We start from the raw sequence: 19,085 nt of genomic DNA on the forward strand, positions 1-19,085 counted from the left end.
CTCAGGGCCTGTCTGGGGTTCAGGGGCAGAGTTCTGGCCTAGTCCAGGGGCTACTGGCACCCTGGACGCATCTGTCCTCACTGCCACTCCTGAAAGACTTGCGGGATTTCCGCATGCGGAGGATATTCTGTTCCTCCACTCTTCAGAGCCCTATTGGCTGGTACAGCCCCATGTGTTGTTTCCCTCCCCCCTGGAGGATTCTGAGACATTGTAGTCCCTTGGCTGCATGTGCGGAGCTATCCTAAGATGGCCACCGCCTCCTGCACTGCGCTTGAGCGCCTCGGAAAATGGTTGCTCTCACCTCCTGATCACGCAGAGCTCCGGGAACCACTGAACACCTTCCCCGCACCGGAGGCAGGGTAGGGATACTTGGATACAGAAGTAAAAGCAAGATGGTATTTCTCTCCAGAAGTACTTGAATAGACTGGAGACTTGGCGGGTAAATGGCAAATGAGGTTTAATACAGATAAATGTAAGTTTATGCATATTGGTAAACAAGAATAAACAGATGTTCTGTAAATGAAATGGGGAAAAATTAGGTAAATCCATGATGGAAAAGGATTTTGGAGTACTTGTACTTTTTACAGCAGGTTTAGCAATAGTGTCCAAAGTCTTGCAGTAGCTGCGAAGGCAAATAAGATCTTATCTTACATTAAATGGTCAATGGGTGGAAGGGAAGTAAGCATGATTATGCCACTGTATAAAGCATTGGAAAGACCACATCTTGAGTATGGAGTACAGTTTTGGCCACCACTCCATAAAAAGACACGATGGATCTACAAAAAGTGCAGGGAAGAGCCAACAAATTAATAAAGGGGATGGAAAATCTGATTTATGAGGAAAGGCTAGCTAATTTAGATATGTTTACATAAGAAAAGAGGCATCTAAAAGGGGATATGATAACTATATACAAATGTATTCAGAGGAGCTTTTAAAATAACTTCATCCCAAGGGCAATACAAACAACACAAGGTCATCCATTAAGGTTGAAGGAAAGGAAATTTCACCAGCAACATAGGAAAGGGTTCTTTACAGTAAGGGCAGTAAAAATGTGGAATTCACTACCCACTGAGACTGTGATGACAGATACAATAGATATCTTCAAAAAAAAGGTTTAACATCTTTTTAGAAAGGAAAGGAATATAGGGATATACCAGTAAGTAAACTTGGGAAGGATGTTGATTCTGGGAGAAATCTGATTGTCAATATTTGGAGTCAGGAAGGAATTTATTTCCCCCCTTATGAGACATACAGTATGTGTTTTTTTTACATCCTCATCCACTATAACCATGTAACTACTTCAGTATGTAACTATCCTACACCCCCTCGGTGTTCATGTTGTAAAATACTCGGCAGAATTCAATGACCAGTGTGGTGTGGACATCACCTTACATGAACTTCTAACCTTTCATTTTTCTCAGTAATCTTGCTGGTAATTTCATTCACCAAATCTACAGTGGCACATTTGAAGCCTGGCATGAGCTGCAATTCTTAACCTTCCTGTAAGTATAACCAAGTACTGACTTATTGTTGTAGGATTAAACCACAAGAGAAGTTTTTAAATATATCTCACATCCCACACAGGAAATTGGCACTAAAAATTGGATCTGCATAAATAATTGTGACGCCTTGATAGATGAGATCTGAAGCCAGACACATTGAATATTGATGGGGTTTTTTTTAGAACTCTTATGAGGGATACAGTATTCCAAGCTTTAAGGAAACAAATCAATAGATGTAGTTTGGTGTAAGTGATGGACAATGAAAGAAGGCTTGGGATTGCTCTAATCAAAGGGTTTCATGGGTTTATGACTAACATATTTTCTTTTATATATCCCTTTTATTTTTCCTCTTTTTCTTTTAAGTGGCCGATCTGTGTTTTTGTTGTACGTAAGTCCCCATTGCTGTTAAAGGGGAATTTCGGACGACAATCTCCAGATTGGCTGTTTTGGTGGATATTGCATTATGCCCCTTAATCTTTTATGCTTTGGTAGTAAATGTGATTTCTCTTGATTACGTTTCTTGGCACTTCAAATGGTGACTGTAAGGGATAAGAAAAGGGAGAAAAATGATGCCACCAGTTAAGGGTACATTTATATTAATATCTCTTACAAAACAACGAAACTGAAAACCTCACTATCCGTATCTTAATACTATTTATGACTACTGATGACACTTAATTGTGTAAGGTAGTAAAATCAAATCACGGTGTAATTTCTCTCTTAGATAGACATGAAATTTGGGTAGGTAAATGGCAGATGAGATTTAATACAGATAATACAGATTTAATACAGACATGTGTAAGGTTATACATTTGGGAAACAAGAATAAACAGGCCACTAACTAATTAAATGGTGCAAAATTAGATCAATCCTTTGATGGAGAAGAATTTAGGAGTGCATGTAAACAGCAGGCTTAGCAGTATTGCCCAATTTCTCGGGAACTGGGGTGGTCTCCGAAGCTGAGAATAGAGAGTTGCAGCTTTGGGGGTTAAAATTACAATCATGTAAAAAAAAATAAGGGGGGGGGGTTAGTTATGGTGGATTGCTGCTTTAACCATTTGAGTGCCGGAGTGGTCACGGTACTACAAGTATCAACAGCCCCTGAAACACAGCATGGTCAAATCGCCGTATCCATATTCTGGAAAAGGAAGAGACGTCCTCTGCCGTTGGCGGGTGCACGGGGGAAGCTGGGTTGGCGCGCGCGGGGGAAGCTGGGTTGATGGGCACGGGCTCGCCACGGCGCAACCCCTCCATCCCATTTTTTAAAACTTTTTTCTCTCGAATAAAATGGGCACTGCCGCGCTGGGGGCCCAGGCGGCCGGGCCCCCTGACTCACGGGCCCGGCATTCCAACCCCGGCAGGCACCCCCTGTTGGCGGGCCTGCCGGATACAATCTAACCAGGAAAAACAACCCTTCCTGGGCATGATGTAGCCACTATGTCATGGGGCCCCATGGATCACTGGACCCCATAATATAGTGACTGTCTTGGGGTACTGAAACGGTACTGGTTATGTATTAATCAGACTTGTATTGGATTGTTGATTTTCAGGGTGTTGGGCCATAATCCAGTTGCAGTTTTTAACGATAATGCTCTCTTCAATCTGGCATCGTTGACGTATCTGTAAGTATTGAGATGCTATGTGACATAATTGCATATGATTCAATGTATATATTTTCATTTGGAAATGTCCCGAGTTACATATAGCCAAGTTAAATTCTGTTTTGCATTATTTTTTATTATGCTGTTTGTATAATCTCTCAAGAATGTTTTAATGGAGTTTTATCTTCTATTGGGGAATTTCTTTATAATGTCTGTGTTTTTTGTTTGTTTTTTTAATATACATGTTTGCAATGTTTCAGGGACGTAGGTGCAACAAATATCCCCGTCCCAACCATACAAACCATAATGATGACACCGCCACGTCTAGAAAAACTGTAAGTATGAAGTTAAATATTTCCAGTTTTCAGCAGAACAGTGAAATATCTTATTTATTTACAGCCATTTACCAGAGCCTTTGATTGAAATACCGGCTTCTTTCTTTTTGTAATTCTGCCTTTGTTTGATACTGACATTATTACATAATAATGTTAAATATTTTTTGTACTGACTTCAGTCTTTTGTTTAAAGCCATAGTGAGGAACACACTTCAATTTACAGTACTGTAAATCTAAAGTAAGCCTAATAAAATATAAACACCATCTGATGTTAAACATGATCTGATGGTTTAAATCGAAACAAACCTTTAACAGGTTTTTTTTTTTTTTTAACATTGTGAAGGTTTATTTACGTTTTGCACTAGACATACAGTAAAATCAGTGAAAATATCCATTTATTTGATTGAAAGAAATACCCTTTGAAAACTGGAACCCTTTGACCTGTGAAGCTCATGACCCTGATAAGTGCCTTTTCCATAATTCACATCATCCTGGAAAAAGGCTTGAGTAAAAATCCTCTCCCTATAGAATATATATATATATATAAAAAAATTTAACGAATAAAAAATAATAATAATTATATGTTTACCTTTGTTGCAGTATTTTGCCTTACTCCATCGCATGCTGTCTCTGTCTTGCTAAGACGAGAATTGAACTCCATTGTAATACCGTGAAGTTGCATTGCACCGCCGCCTGTGATATGAACAATCCCCCGTGCCGTAAGTTTCTTTCCTTCTGAAAGCAAGAGATTGCATTTCTTGTATTTTTTTCTCTCACTTATTATTCACTATAATTGTATTTGAAAATAATTGTTCCTTATTATTTGTAATCATGCGTTTCTTCTTATGCAATATCAAATGAAATATCCGAATACAGATCACTTGACAGTTCATTTATTTATTTTAAGACTACTAGTAATACAGCGTTATCTACAGGTACATGCCAAAGTAAAACATAGTATGGACGGAGAACGGTAAAGCATTCTTGATTGCTCGATAGTATCATTGGTTTGTTCATTCTAACGTCTCTACAGTACTCTAAAAAAAAGATACATATAGTAATTCTTAGCTATTAAGTTAACCTATGCATGGCATGTTAGCATTAAACAATAATACAATTAAACAATCCTTGGAAAAATCTGGGCAAAAAGCCTATAACCTTTATGGGTTCCACTTTATACCTAAAATGTACCATAAACAATTCACAATCTTTTTTCATACTATGAAACTAACATTGCAAAATAGAGTCTGTAGAAACAAAATGGATTATAACAAATTAGATGGATTTTGAATGTCATCTTCAGTATTTAGATATACAATATAGTGTGTGTATGCGTTTGTTTGTGTGTGTGTGTGTGTGTGTGTATGTATATATATTGTGATGCCCACACCACGTTGTAGTGTCTTTTAGTCCCAGTTAAAGGCAGGAAACATCGTACTTCTCTTACATGGGGTTTATTTACAGGGATTAAATCATATGCTATAGAATAGAGGAAGTTCCAGGGGAGCGTCGCCGTATGCACATAAAAAGAAAAAAACAGTGGATAGTGTAATATTGTATGTATGGAACTTCCTCTATACTATTGCTGCAAGACTTCTGGAACAGTCTTTTGTCGGGGTCGAGTGATAAGTTGTTTTTGCCTTTATTTCACTGTTATTAATATATTTCACTGTTTATTATTTGAATTTTGTTATCACTGCACTATTTTTTGCATAATATTTTCACTGCTTGTGGTACAGTAGAGCGCCATCTAGTGTTTTTTTCACATTAAATCATATGCTAACAGGCCCACCATCCCTTTAAATCATAACAACACATAAAAATAACACCTTTTCCCTTTTAGGAAAGCTAACTACACCGTAGCTTTCACCCTCACTAACTGCATGGCCAGCTAAGCTGGATCCCAAGTCAAAACATGCCCTGGAATATGCAACAATGTAACACAGTCTCTGCATACAACAATAAAGTGTTTTTGCTTATCTGTCAATCCTTTGGAGCAGACGTCCCTGCTTCAGCACAGCCTTGTCGTCCTTTCTTCCTAAGAAAACTCCCCACATTGAGCCCAGAGAAACTCCTCTGTAGGTCTTCTGTAACTAGCTTCTGCAGCTGGGGAGCACTTATATCCCCCCCTTCTCTGGGGAAAACAGTCTCTCTGTCTGGCAGCTTCCTGTGTCTTTTAAAACACTTCCTCATTCAGTTAATTCAGACCAGGCTGATTAGCTTCAGCTGCTGCTTTTCTCTAGAGAAGTTTAACTGTGTGCTGCAAAAGTCCTAGAGCTGCCCTATTCAGCCCCTAGAGAACAGTGCTGGTATCACATAGCCCTCCCCCCAGCGAAACATTGTCCTGTGAGCGTCCCGTGCATTATTTTCGTGCACCAGCCTCTTTGTCAGAGACATCTGACATCCATCAGATTTTATTTTTCCTTGCCTTCCAGTTGAAGACTTTTTTCTTCGGGGCAAGTAATAGGCCTTCTGGGCCTGCAGACTGGTACCTCACTACCTATTTGTCTTGTGCCAGTTTGAGTTTAAGGTTGAAGCTCCAGTTTTGTTGTGTCCCTTCTTGCAAAGTTTCCTGAGCATCCTGCTGTCTGTAAGCTCTCTCTCTCTCAGGACTCTATGCCACTCTGTGACCTTGATCTGCATATCCTGAATATGCATCTCAGTCTTCTTCCTCTTGTGCTCAGAGTCTCCCTTACTCTGTAGAAGAGCCTTGACCTTGTTGTTCGGCTCATTGCGTTAACTCGATAGTGGCTGTTTGGCCTTCCTTTGTGAAGACAACAATCCCGCTTTAGTGGTGATGGCTTTTGGACCTTTCTCCATCAGCATACCTTCAGTGTTTAGTTCCACACCATTTATCTGCAGTATTTCAACTTGGGCGGGATTCTCATTAACCCCAAGTGCACCCCATGGGGCCTCTCTATTACAGTCAGCAGACTCGTAGGCTTGGGCCTTTCTTTCTTGACTTTTTAACTTACTCCATTGGGAGTGTTGCTGGACAACCTGTGAGGTCTTTCTCGTTTTGCGATCACAGACACACTTCAGTCCCATTCTTGACTGTCTCTTCACAGTGGCTGCCTTCCTAGCAAAAAATCCACTTTGGGTCCCATGGGCACGGCAGTACAACTGGCTTCTTACTGTACTACTACATCGTGACTTGGTCTTCCCATTCCGTGCCTTGTGGAAAGTAGACTGTAGTACTGCAACGGTATTGCAGTCACGCTTCCTGGAGAGCCTCACTTGCTCAGGCGGTTCCAACTTTGTAACCTCGTTTTGCAGTTGAGCAGTGTCCCCAGCTCTCACTTTACCCTTGTCTTCACAGGCATTAGTTTCTGTGGGACACAGATGCTTGGGCTGGGCCTATACCTTTTTCTGTAGTAGGGACACTTGTGGATTACTGTTCTGTGGAGCCTCATTCTGCTTTAAATCTACAGCCATCTTTCCCATGGACTGCTTCTGTGACCCAAGTGTCTGTATTAGGTTTGTAACCTTTTTCTCCAACTTCATCTGAGAAACCTCCTGCTGGGCAGCAGTAGAGTTCAACGTAGTGTCCTGCTCAGTCTTCAGAGTCTTGAGCTCCTCGCCAAGGTCACGCTTTTGTTTCTTTGCCATCTTTCGGCCAGCATGCTCAGACTCCCGCTCCTTCCTCAGGTCTTGCACTCTTCCACTCAGTGCAGCTGCCACTTCAGCTTCTCTGGCATTGAGTCGCGATTCCACATATGTCTGCTGATTCAAAGCTCCAGCTGCAGTCGGGCCCTCACATTGGCCGTGTGGTCCTGCAGCTTGTGGGTATCGGCCATCTCGGTTTCATAATGCAATGTCAGCTAAGCCACCTGACGGACGGACACCTCCTCCCTCTTGTCGAGTTGTATCTAGCGCTCAGCAATCTGCACCTGCAGTTCTTCAGTTTGATCCTCCAAGCCCCCTCTCATGGCCGTCACCTCTTCCCGGTGCTCTCTCTGTGTTTGTATCAGCGCCTCCTTCATCTTTTGGAGTTCTGCAGTTTTTGTTGCTGGCATCACCGCTACTTCTGTTTTCCAGGCCTCTTTTTCCCTGGCATACTAACTCATGGGGATGGAGATGCCTCTCTGCTTCTCCAGCTCTTGCTCCAGTTTCTGGACCTTCTCCTACTCCCTCCCATATAGAGTCACCTGGCATCTAAGCTCCGCCTCCAGTGATGCTCTGGTGCCGCTCATTGTGGCCTTCAGCTCCTCATGCTGCTCTGTGGGGACATACTGGTTACTCAAACGCTCCTGTAGCACTTATACTTTGTGTGAAGCCTGAAAACTTTCCTTCTGTTGCACTCATCGCATCTCCTCAGCATCCGACTGTTTCATCTTGGCCTCTTGCAGACTCACACGCAACTCTTGCAGCTGGCTCTGCAGTTTTTGTTCTGATTGTGTATGCTTCTCCAGGGAGACACGTTCTTTATGCAGCCTTCTTTACTGCACTCTCCAGTTTTCCTGGATCAATTGCTTCTTCACTTTTTCTACTTGGTGAAACTTCTTATCACCTTCACTGATCTGGTCAGTCGTCTGAATTTTTCTGTCTCACACTTGTATTTGCTCTTTTTACCATCTCTAAACGAATCAGGTTCTCTTCCTCAGCATCCTTCAACTCACAGACCTCTGTGCTGAGAGCGTAGACCTCATGGCGTGAGAGTTCCAGCTCTGCTTTGAGCGCGCGAGCCTCTTGCTGAGGAACTTCTAAGGCTTCGGGCATGGTTAGCGCTTAGCTGCTGACCCATGCTGAGCTGCGCTAAGGCAGCGAACTTACCCCCGGCACACTTTAGGGGGCGCTTCCGCATGCTTCCGCAAGCGTGCAGAGGTGGAGGAGACAGCTCAATTTAAGTTTTGGCGCTGAGGGGAGCTGAGGGGCGGTCACATGAGCGGTTCGCCCAATGAGGGCAAACCAGCTCCGTTACATCACTGGCCCGCCCCCAGACACGCCCCTAAGGCCAGGGAAAGCACCCGCTTTCTCTCAGCCTCCGCGCGCCTCCGCAAGGCTGCAGTCTCTATGGACTCAGCCTAACTCTGTGATTAAGTTTTGCACATCTTTCTGGGACATCTCATAGTATAGTTTCCAGTCAGTACTTGTTTTCTCTGATTCGCTCAGTGCTCTGTATATGGCGGTAGCGGTATCTAGACTATTGCACCAGGCGCTCTGGGCTGTAGCTCATGTCGGGTCTGGTGTAGGGACATTGCCATCTGTTGCAAACTCTGCTTTAAGGCAGCAACACTTTCTGCTTGGCACCACTGTAACATAGCAGTATTCTCCTCATGGCTCTGTTGTAACTTCTGTTTTAAGGTAGCAATACTGGGCACACAGTCTTTCTCTTTATCATCATCATACGGCCTGAAGGGACACTGTTTTGCATGGTTATGTACATTACAAACAAACATTTCACGTTTAAAAAAACCCGTCAGAGAAATTTTGACACTCAGCACTTGCTTATGGTGTTATCTTTACACATCACAGCAATTATTTCATACCCGACAGGACTTTACACTCACCAATTGCCAGCTGAAATTTTCACTTTCTTCAGAAAAAAAAGTGTTTTTCTGTGTTTTTTCTGCTTGGTTTCAGCACCTTAACATATCTTCATCTACTGACCTCTGGGTGCTATTGCATCCCCACTTCACACATTCTCTGTGTGTGCTGTAAGCACAACTGGTCATAAACAGTGGAACAGACTTTGCATGCTTTTCACTTCAGCTTGGTGGCCATTTTAAATCCCTGCATTTATTTTCAAACCCACAGTTTCCGCTGCTCAGTGCCTTTTGGACTGCCCGCATTCAACTCCACCAATTGTGATGTCCACACCCCATTGTAGCATCTTTTAGTCCCAGTTAAAGGCAGGAAACGTCGTACTTCTCTTAGATGGGGTTTATTTACAGGGATTAAATCATATGCTAACAGGCCCACCGTTCCTTTAAATCATAACAACACATAAAAATAACACCTATTCCCTTTAGGGAAAGCTAACTACACCATAGCTTTCGCCCTCACTAACTGCATGGCCAGCTAAGCTTGTTCCCAAGCCAAAACATGCCCTGGAATATGCAACAATGTAACACAGTCTCCGCATACAACAATAAAGTGTTTTTGCTTATCTGTCATTCCTTTGGAGCAGATGTTCCTGCTTCAGCACAGCCTTGTTGTCCTTTTTTCAGCCCCACATTGAGCCCAGAGAAACTCCTCTGTAGGTCCTCTGTAACTAGGCTCTGCAGCTGGGGAGCACTTCTATATCCCCCCCCTTCTCTGGGGAAAACAGTGTCTTTTGAAACACTTCCTCATTCAGTTCATTCACACCCGGCTGATTTGCTTCAGCTGCTGCTTTTCTCTAGGGAAGATTAACTCTGTGTGCTGCAAAAGTTCTATAGCTGCCTGTGGCAGGATGGCTGTGGTAAGTGAGGAGACAACACGACTTTTCTGGTGAAATAGTGCTGGTGGATTTATTTGTCCAAAAAGGGTAACTAAAACAATGGGTACTCTGTCCCTTTTAAATGAAATACGTAAACAAAAACCTAACCCCGATCGGGGCACTGACTAAACACAAGTGCAGGCTATCTACCTGGCTGGCTAGCTAACCTTGTCCAGCCCAACAATGTTCAACAATACCAGTTGGCTCCTTACCTGGGAGCTTTATTCCCCCCCTTGGGACAGGATCAATCTGAGCAGCTTGTGTCTGTCTGTCAACACTCCTCTGTCTTCTCTCTGTGCCTCAGAGAGAGACTGCCGCCCCAGAGGCATTTCCTCTTCCTGTTTTAAAGCAGGTGAACTAGTTTAAAATGAATCACCTGTGGACTGCTTAATAAGCGGGGTTAACCCGTCGTCTACTGGAAAGCATGCATACTGCCATCTCCTACTAACATACACAGTCAATGACCCTGTCACACTGCCCTATTCAGCCCCGAGAGGACAGTGATGGTTTCACAATATACAAACTCCTTAGATTCTTTAAGTCAGAAGGGACGGAGACATTGTATCAGAATTATAAGGAATGTAGCAAAAATTGCAAAAGGGCAATCAAATTAGCAAAAATGGATAATGAATAAAGGATTGCAATAGAAAGTAAGATCAACCCTAACGTTCTTTAAGTACCTTAATAACAAAAAAATAAGAAAATATAGGACCCTTTCAGTGTGAGATGGGCAGGCACATTATTGGAGATAAGGAAAAAGCAGAGGTATTAAACAAACTCTTTGCCTCTGTGTTTACCAGGGAAGGATCAATTTCAATAGTAGTGCCGCAGGCGGAAACCACAAACTCCATATTAATGAACAATAGATTAACTGAGGAAGAAGTTCATAAGCGACTTGAAAAAATTAAAATAAATAAGGCACATGGCCGCGATGGCATACATCCAAGAGTTCTCAAGGAGTTAAGTTCAGTAATAGCCAAACCATTATATTTAATATTCAAGGACTCCATTTCAACAGGCTCAGTACCACAAGATTGGTGTAAAGCAGATGTGGTGCCTACATTTAAAAAGGGAGCTAGATCATAACCAGGGAATTACAGACCTGAAAGCCTGACTTCAATAGTAGGGAAACTACTTGAAGGTTTAATACGGGATAATATTCAGGAATACCTCATGGAAAACAAAATTATTAGTAATAGTCAGCATGGATTTATGAAGGATAGATCAGCCAAACTCACCTTATTTGTTTCTTTGAGGAGGTAAGTAGGAATTTAGACCAGGGTAATGCAGTTGATGTGGTCTACTTAGATTTTGCAAAGACTTTTGACATGGTTTCACACAAAAGGTTGGTGTACAAAATAAAGCAAATTGGACTCAATAATAATGTATGCACCTGGATTGAAAACTGGTTGAAGGATAGACAACAGAGGGTTGTCATAAATGGAACTTTTTCAGGTTGGGCTAAAGTTGTGAGTGGAGTACCTCAGGGATCGGTATTGGGACCCCTGGTTTTTAACTTGTTTATTAATGACCTTGAGGTTGGCATCGAGAGCAAAGCCTCTATCTTTGCTGATGATACTAAAATGGTAGTAGAATCCGAGCAGGATGTAATTTCTCTTGAGAAGGACTTGGAGAGACTGGAAACGTGGGCAGCTAAATGGCAGATGAGGTTTAATACAGATAAATGTAAGGTTATGCATTTGGGATTCAAGAATAAACAGGCGACTTACAAATTAAATGGGGATAAATTGGGATAAATTGGGGGAATCCTTGATGGAGAAGGATGTAGGAGTGCTTACAGACAGCAGGCTTAGCAATAGTGCCCAATGTCATGCAGTAGCTGCAAAGGCAAACAAGATCTTATCTTGCATTAAACGGGCAATGGATGGAAGGGAAGTAAACATAATTATGCCCCTTTACAAAGCATTAGTAAGACCACACCTTGAATATGGAGTGCAATTTTGGGCAACACTTAGAAAAGACATTATGGAACTAGAGAGAGTTCAGAGAAGAGTCACCAAATTAATAAAGGGGATGGACAATGTAATTTATGAGGAGAGGCTAGCTATATGATAACTATATACAAATATATTCAGGGACCATACAAGGAGCTTTCAAAATAATTATTCATCCCACGGGCAGTAAAAAGGACTCGAGGCCATCCCTTCAGTTTGGAGGAAAGGAGATTTCACCAGCAACAAATGAACCGTGGTTCACGTTTCAGTCGTGGTAGCCCCAGTGGCTAACGGTCTCTCTACGCCCGGAAATGCCACACTTCTTGCTTCTTAGGGAGAGCGGGCCAGCCTTGCGAAAAGGATTCAGCTGCTTACGGCTGCCCAAGGGACATCAGCCCCACATCCCCAATGTGATAACAGGGAGAATTCCGCTCCCCGAGTGGACCATCACAGTTTATCAAATTCGTTGATGGCATGGACAAAATCGATGGGTACCTGAAGTCATTGTCATCGGTACCGGGTGACAGAACGGGACTGGGTTTTGCGGCTGACACTGTTATTGTCAGGGGCAGCCCTGGAGACCCTCCAGGTTATCCCGTCACCGGGAATCCTACATGCGGCTTGCGTCCTGCATGGCATTTCATGGGACACAGTGGGTGGAGGGCTGTGGGGCCACAAAGTATCACACTTTATTGGACTTGTTTTTCAAGGAACAATTTATGCAGCAATGTCCACCGGGCTTAAGGGGGTTTTGACCACAAACCAAAGACTTATGTGGATTCTGCAAATATGGCTGATGTTGAGGTATCTTTGTAATATTGCAGAGGAATAAATGCTACCTTTTGAATGTGAGAGGAAAATGTGAGAGAGGAATCGAGTATGACCCCTAGGCAGCGTGCTTGTGCTAATGGGTGTATGATAGTACTTCCAACAGTAATGTAGAAGGAGATAGTAGGGCCGGGTTTGAGAGAGAAAATGAGGAGCTCCGTTTTGGACATGTTAAGTTTAATTTAACAGAGGGCCATCCAGGATAATATAGTGGAGAGAAATTCAGAAACTTTGGTCTGTACAGCAGTTCTATGGTCAGGGGTTGAAAAGTAAATTTGTGTGTCATAAGCATAGAGGTTATATTTGAACCCAAGAGATGTGATTAGGTCACTTAGCAAGAGTGTGTCAAGAGAAAAGAGAAGAGGTCACAGGACAGAGTCGTGGGGTAGCCCCACAGAGAGATTAATAGAGGAGGAGGTGTTAGCAAAAGAGACACTGAAATTACAACAGAAGAGGTAAGAGGAGATACAGGATAGAGCTTTGTTACGAATGCCAAAAATATGGAGAATGTGAAGGAAAAGAGGATGGTCCACAGTATAAAATGCTGCAGGGAGGTTGAGTAATATGAAAAGACTTTCACGGTAACTTGTGATAGGATATAATATACACCAATTAACTGGGTTGAATTTAACACAACTTAGATATAGGTAGAACACACAAGATAGTACAAATAACAGACAAGAAATAGCACTTACTTAGGGATTGGGATGATGAAGTAATCAGGAAACAGGATTAGCAATTCATATATCAATCAGGCATCAAGTTGTTGGTAAAATAGAAAACTCTGAGCATAGGACTGACACTGGTTTATATGTAATTCCAGTCCTATACCTTGTCATTGAGTGCAGATCATTGGAGAACAATTATCTGCACCCAAGGGGAACATTAATAGATCATGCCCCCCAGCTAGTTGGCACATGCGTACTTCTGACCTTGGGGGTCTCATTTCTTTAGCCCCACACAAAAGTCAGGGCGCCTACCTGTCTACCAGACCTGGATCTGGTCAGGAAACCCTTTGTCTGTAGGTGTGAATTACAACATTTACAGACCACTCAAGCCCTGCATTTCTCCGCCCTAATGTATACAGCCAGAGTGGCTGAGCCTTTGATCAGGGGGTCTGTTTTAGACAATGAGTCGCCCCTCTGAACATTTACATTTAACAGAGTCAGAAACCTTCGCAGGCTTTTATCCCCGCTTTGAAATACAATATATTTTCCAATATCAATGTATATTAAAATAATCCATTTGGCTGGGCCGAGCGGGCTGAAACTTGCCAGACCCTCATGCCGGAGGTGACTCTCCATGGTGGCCAAGTTTCAGCTCACTGCGACCTACCGAACCGGAGATACAAAAACACAGTTTAAAAACCCTTTTTGAACATGAGGCTTTTTTCCGCCATGCAAGTCAATGGCAGAAACCCAAACTTTGCAATTACTCTGACTCTGTTCTGTTGCCCCGAGAGGGTTGGTATTTGCCATGCAATCGTGCCAGAACTAGGACTACATGGTGGCCGAATCTCAACCCTCTGGGTTGGGCGGAACCGGAGTTATGGGCTCTTGGTTTCTGCTCATTCGGACTTTTTTTTACGCGCTGCTTTTCTCTCTGCCATTGGAGTAAATGGCGCGACCCTCGTGGTGTGCACGACCCTTTATGGGGGGTCCTTAATCCTCGGACCCAGTGGTGGTCGAGTGTGGGGGTTCCTAGGATCTAGGGGCAAAAAGAATTTTATTCCTGGGTGCCCTAGAACCTAAGTTTCCCACGCCAATTGTGTTTGAACTTGAACTAGTGTGATAAAAGCTCTTTTTCAGATATTGTATCCGCTTCTACGGTCTGCGGTTTGGATGGCTGCCAACCCATTCCTGGAGGTCGGCGTCGAGGAATCCCCATTGAAATTAATGGCTCCATTGACTTACAATGGGGAACCGCCGCTCCTCCTCTCGGGTGCCACCTGCTGGTCTTCTATGGAAACGGGCCCAAACCGCCAGATTAGCCATAGGATTGAATGGAGCTGCAATGGCGACCTATGGGAAGCTGCAAAATGGAGCCTGAAAAGGCGGGAACATGGAACAGGGGCTATAATCACTTCCTAACTATTAACCCTTCTCCTCCCGAACGGATCCCAGTGTGAGTGTTGGTGCAGACACTGGAATGGTGACAATACAATATTACAGGGGAATGCACATTTGGATATTGCAGCAAGGCAAAAAACACATTCCTGGACCGCAGTCCAGTTAACCCCTTGCCTCCCAGGTCAGGTCAAGGGGTGGCCATATGGGGTGCAACCCCTTTAATACCGGGCCAGTCCCTCTCTTCCTCTACAATGACCTTTGTTTTTTTCAGCATGGATGTCATTGGTTATTTTAGTGAGGGTTGTTTCAGTGGATGAGTAGTGCAGAAGCCAGATTGTATGGCTGAGAAAATTGCCAGATTGTCTAGGAGAGAAAAGGTGGTGAGAAAATGGAGCAAGCGAGAGAATACAAGATGTTTAAGGAGTTAAGAGGCAAAAGGCAGGAGAGAAATAGGATGATAGTTAGATAGAGAGGTATGGTCAAGCTTGCTGTTTTTCAGTAATGGTATAACTGTTGCGTGTTTGAAGGAGGAGAGAAAGGTACCAGAGTAGGTGGAGGAGTTAAAAATGTATGAAAGCATAGGGATTATAGTAGGTGCAAGAGGTTTTAGGAGATGGGGGGTGTTGCAGGGTACATGCAACTACACACGTGGGTTTCTTGACAAGGCTTATTTATTTAGCCTTAAAAGATATACAGCACACAAAACAAAAATAGCTTTTCATCAGCAACAAACAAAAATAGCTTTTCATCAGCAACAAACGAAAATGGCTTTTTCTTCCGCAAACCAAACAAAACAGTTTCTCTTTAGCAGACAGTCTATAAATCAGGCAGTTACCCTTTTCCTATTCAGGGGACAGACAGTTCACAATTCAACTACCTTGCTACTCAGACCTTGTTACAGGAATCTCTTTAGCAGCTTACTCCTTTCTTCTCAACAGCCAGGCTCCATGTGTCTACAGCCTGGGTTTTAACACACCTTGATTAGGCAGCTGGGATCCAACTAATTGTCCTGAGGTTCCCAGCTGAAGTTAACCTAGTCAGTGCTGCACTGCAGACTATACATAGGTTTTCCAGGCATATAACTGGTGGCTTTTATTTACCCTGTCACATTCCTCCCCTGTTAATGTGTGGCTGGGGCTACGCACGGCTGAAGCCCGACCATCCACCCCTTCTCTAGAAAAGAAGTCAACATTTGCGTTCTCTTTTCCCGGCCTATGCTGAATCTCAAATGAGAAGGGTTGGAGGGCCATATACCACCTAGTCAATCTAGCATTGGAATCCTTCATGCTATTTAACCACTTCAGTGGAGCAGGATCCGTCACCAAAGTAAAATGGACTCTTGCCAGGTAATGCCTCAAAGCCTTGATTGCCCACTTTACTGCAAGGCACTCTTTCTCAATCACTCAGTAGTTTTTTTCCCTTAGGAACAATTTCCTACTCAGGAAAAGGATAGGATGTTCAACTCCCTCAAACTGTTGTGACAACACTGCCCCTAGCCCTATCTCTGATGCATCTGTTTGCACTATAAAAGGGCTGTTGAAGTCTGGGCTTCTAATAGACACCTTTTTATGTCCTCAAAGGCTCTCTGACAATCCCTTGACCACACCACTTGTGTAGGGGCACACTTTTTTGTGAGGTCCGTTAAAGGGGCTGCCACTTCCGAAAATTTGGGGATGAACCGCCTGTTGTACCCTGCTAAACCCAGCAGAGAGCATACCTGCGTTTTTGTTTGGGGGGTCGGAACTTCTTTCAGGGCAGCTACCTTGTCGGCTAGTGGCCTTACTTTTCCACCTCCCACTGCATACCCTAAGTATTTGGTTTCCACTTTACCCAAGGCACATTTCTTAGGGTTGGCTGTCAGCCCTGCCTCTCTTAGAGATTTGAGGACCGCTTTCAGCCTATTTAGATGGGCCCGCCAGTGTTTACTATAAATGACAATGTCATCTAGGTAGGCTGCGGCATAAGTCCTATGGGGCCTCAGTACCTTATCCACGAGTCTCTGAAATGTGGCTGGGGCTCCATGCAGTCCAAATGGCATTGTCACAAACTGGTATAAACCCATGGGAGTGGCAAAGGCTGTTTTGCATTTGGACTTTTCCTCTAAGGGTATTTGCCAGTATCCTTTTGTCAAGTCCAACGTGGATATATATTCCGCGTTACCAAGGGCGTCAATTAATTCGTCCACCCTTGGCATCGGATGTGTGTCAAACTTGGATACCGCATTGACCTTTCGGAGGTCCACACTAAATCTTACCTTCCCATCGGGTTTAGGGACCATAATTAGTGGACTACACCACTCACTGCATGATTCCTCAATCACTCCTAAGTGTAACATTTCTTGTACCTCCTTCTCTACCAGAGCCCTACGACTTTCAGGCAACCTATAAGGATGGGAACGTACTTTCACCCCAGGTGCTGTCTCGATTGCATGGGAAATTAAGTTAGTTTGTCCTGGTAAGTCAGAAAAAACATCCTGGAATTGTGTAATTATTGCTAACAAGTCCCCTTTTTGTTCAGAGGACAACTGTTTACCCATTGGGATTTTATCGTCACTCACGATGTTCTCCCGTGGAGGCTGAGGACCCAAGTCGTTTCCTCCTCCACCGGGTGGATGAATAGAGACCGCTGCATCTTCCAGGGTTTCAGCAAGTTCCCATGGTAAATTTGTTTACCCTTCCTGGACCCTGGTTGAGCGATCTCGTAATCCACATCACCCGTATGGCGGAGTACTTCGAATGGGCCCTGCCATTTGGCCAGGAGTTTACTCTTGCAACTGGGTAACAATAACATCACCTGGTCTCCTGGGTTAAACACTCTCATACGAGCATTCTGATTGTAATGTCTCTCCTGACTGTCCTGGGTTGATCTAAGATTCACCCTGGCAAAATGGCCGACCACATCTAGGCGCTTCCTAAGGTCTAGTACATATTGCAGAGTATTCTTAGAAGGGGATTGCTGTTCCTCCCAGGACTCCTTTAGGAGGTCTAGGATACCCCGGGGTTGGCGGCCATAGAGCAATTCAAATTGAGAGAATCCCGTGGAGGCCTGGGGAACTTCCCGCACTGCAAACAGCAGAAAAGGGAGAAGTTCATCCCAGGCTCTCTTCTCTGAATTTACAAATTTCCTCAGCATCCATTTTAGAGTTCGGTTAAATCTTTCCACCAATCCGTCAGTCTGTGGATGGTAGACCAATGTCCGAACAGACTTGACCTCTAGTAACTTTAAGACATCCTGCATCAGTTTAGCCATGAAATTTGTACCTTGATCTGTCAACAAAACCTGGGGAAGTCCAACCCGTGAAAACAGTTCCAACAACTTGTTGGCTACTTGCTTCGCCGTTGCTGTTCTCAGGGGGAACGCCTCAGGATATCTTGTCACATAATCAACTATTACAAGGATAAACCTGTGTCCTTTCGCAGAAGGTTCAAGAGGTCCTACCAAGTCTACCCCAATCCTCTCAAAGGGAACTGACACCAAGGGTAGAGGAACCAAAGGGGCTGGTTTTTGCCCTTTTGTACTAGTTAGCTGGCACTCCGGACATGCTGCACATAGCTTAGCAATATCACTATGCATCCCTGGCCAATAGAATTTGGATGAAATACAGTCCAATGTTTTATCCCTGCCCAGGTGACCACCCCAAGGGACAGTATGGGCTAGAGTGAACACAGATTTAACAAATGCCTTGGGAACCAATATCTGTCTGGTGACCTCCCCTGTTTGTGTCTGCCTATTCACCCTATATAGGATATCCTTTGATAGCTCAAAATGGGGGAACACTATCACCCCCTGTGCATCTAAAATCTGTTCATCAATTTTCACCACCTTGTCATACTGTCTAGCAAGGACTGGGTCTTCCCTTTGCTTCTGGCGAAAGTCAGGGAGGTACAGGTCTGGTAAATCTCCAGGGCCCATATCCCCCTCCCTTTGGCCATCCCCAGCCATCACTTGTGACCTCTGACTACTAGAATGGTCACCTTGAGACCCAGATTTCTGCAACCAGTCCTGTTTGTCCAAGTGTCTTTGCTTCCAAGTGTTTTGAACCCCGTGTCTACTGGGAAAAAGGTCTGCCGAGAAGGGGAACAGTTTGCCAAGGTTCTCCTGAGCCCTAGAAGGAGGCTCCTTGTGAAAGACTGGGGCCATTAGGTCCGAAAAGAAAGGCCAGTCCCGATCGAGAACAACGGGGGCAGGGAGCCAAGGAGTGACTCCTGCTTCGAGTTAAGCCTGCTGACCTTTTACCTGTAGCCGGATTTTGGCCGTCGGATAGCGTTTTACATCGCCGTGTATACATTCTATGCTCCATGGGGAGTCAAAAGAACACACGTTGGGCGGTAACAGTTCCTGGAGGACCAGAGTTTTCCCAGAGCCCGAATCTAC

At 43.9% G+C, this 19,085-nt stretch overlaps 1 protein-coding gene across 6 annotated transcripts in view; it reads left to right on the forward strand.

The window, feature by feature from the left end:
* Positions 1-19,085, forward strand: part of LOC142486596 (leucine-rich repeat-containing protein 37A2-like) — a 176,660-nt gene that overhangs the window by 43,796 nt on the left and 113,779 nt on the right. For 5 of the 6 annotated variants that reach the window (XM_075585192.1, XM_075585188.1, XM_075585189.1 and 2 more), the window contains 4 exons: positions 1,422-1,502; positions 3,053-3,124; positions 3,364-3,438; positions 4,039-4,157. In XM_075585192.1, coding sequence (XP_075441307.1) covers positions 1,422-1,502; positions 3,053-3,124; positions 3,364-3,438; positions 4,039-4,157 — 347 coding nt within the window. The remainder of the gene's footprint in view (positions 1-1,421; positions 1,503-3,052; positions 3,125-3,363; positions 3,439-4,038; positions 4,158-19,085) is intronic. The other variant, XM_075585191.1, reaches the window with a different exon arrangement.

Source organism: Ascaphus truei, unplaced genomic scaffold (genome assembly GCF_040206685.1).
Source record: "Ascaphus truei isolate aAscTru1 unplaced genomic scaffold, aAscTru1.hap1 HAP1_SCAFFOLD_97, whole genome shotgun sequence".
In the NCBI taxonomy this organism is placed as follows: domain Eukaryota; kingdom Metazoa; phylum Chordata; class Amphibia; order Anura; family Ascaphidae; genus Ascaphus; species Ascaphus truei.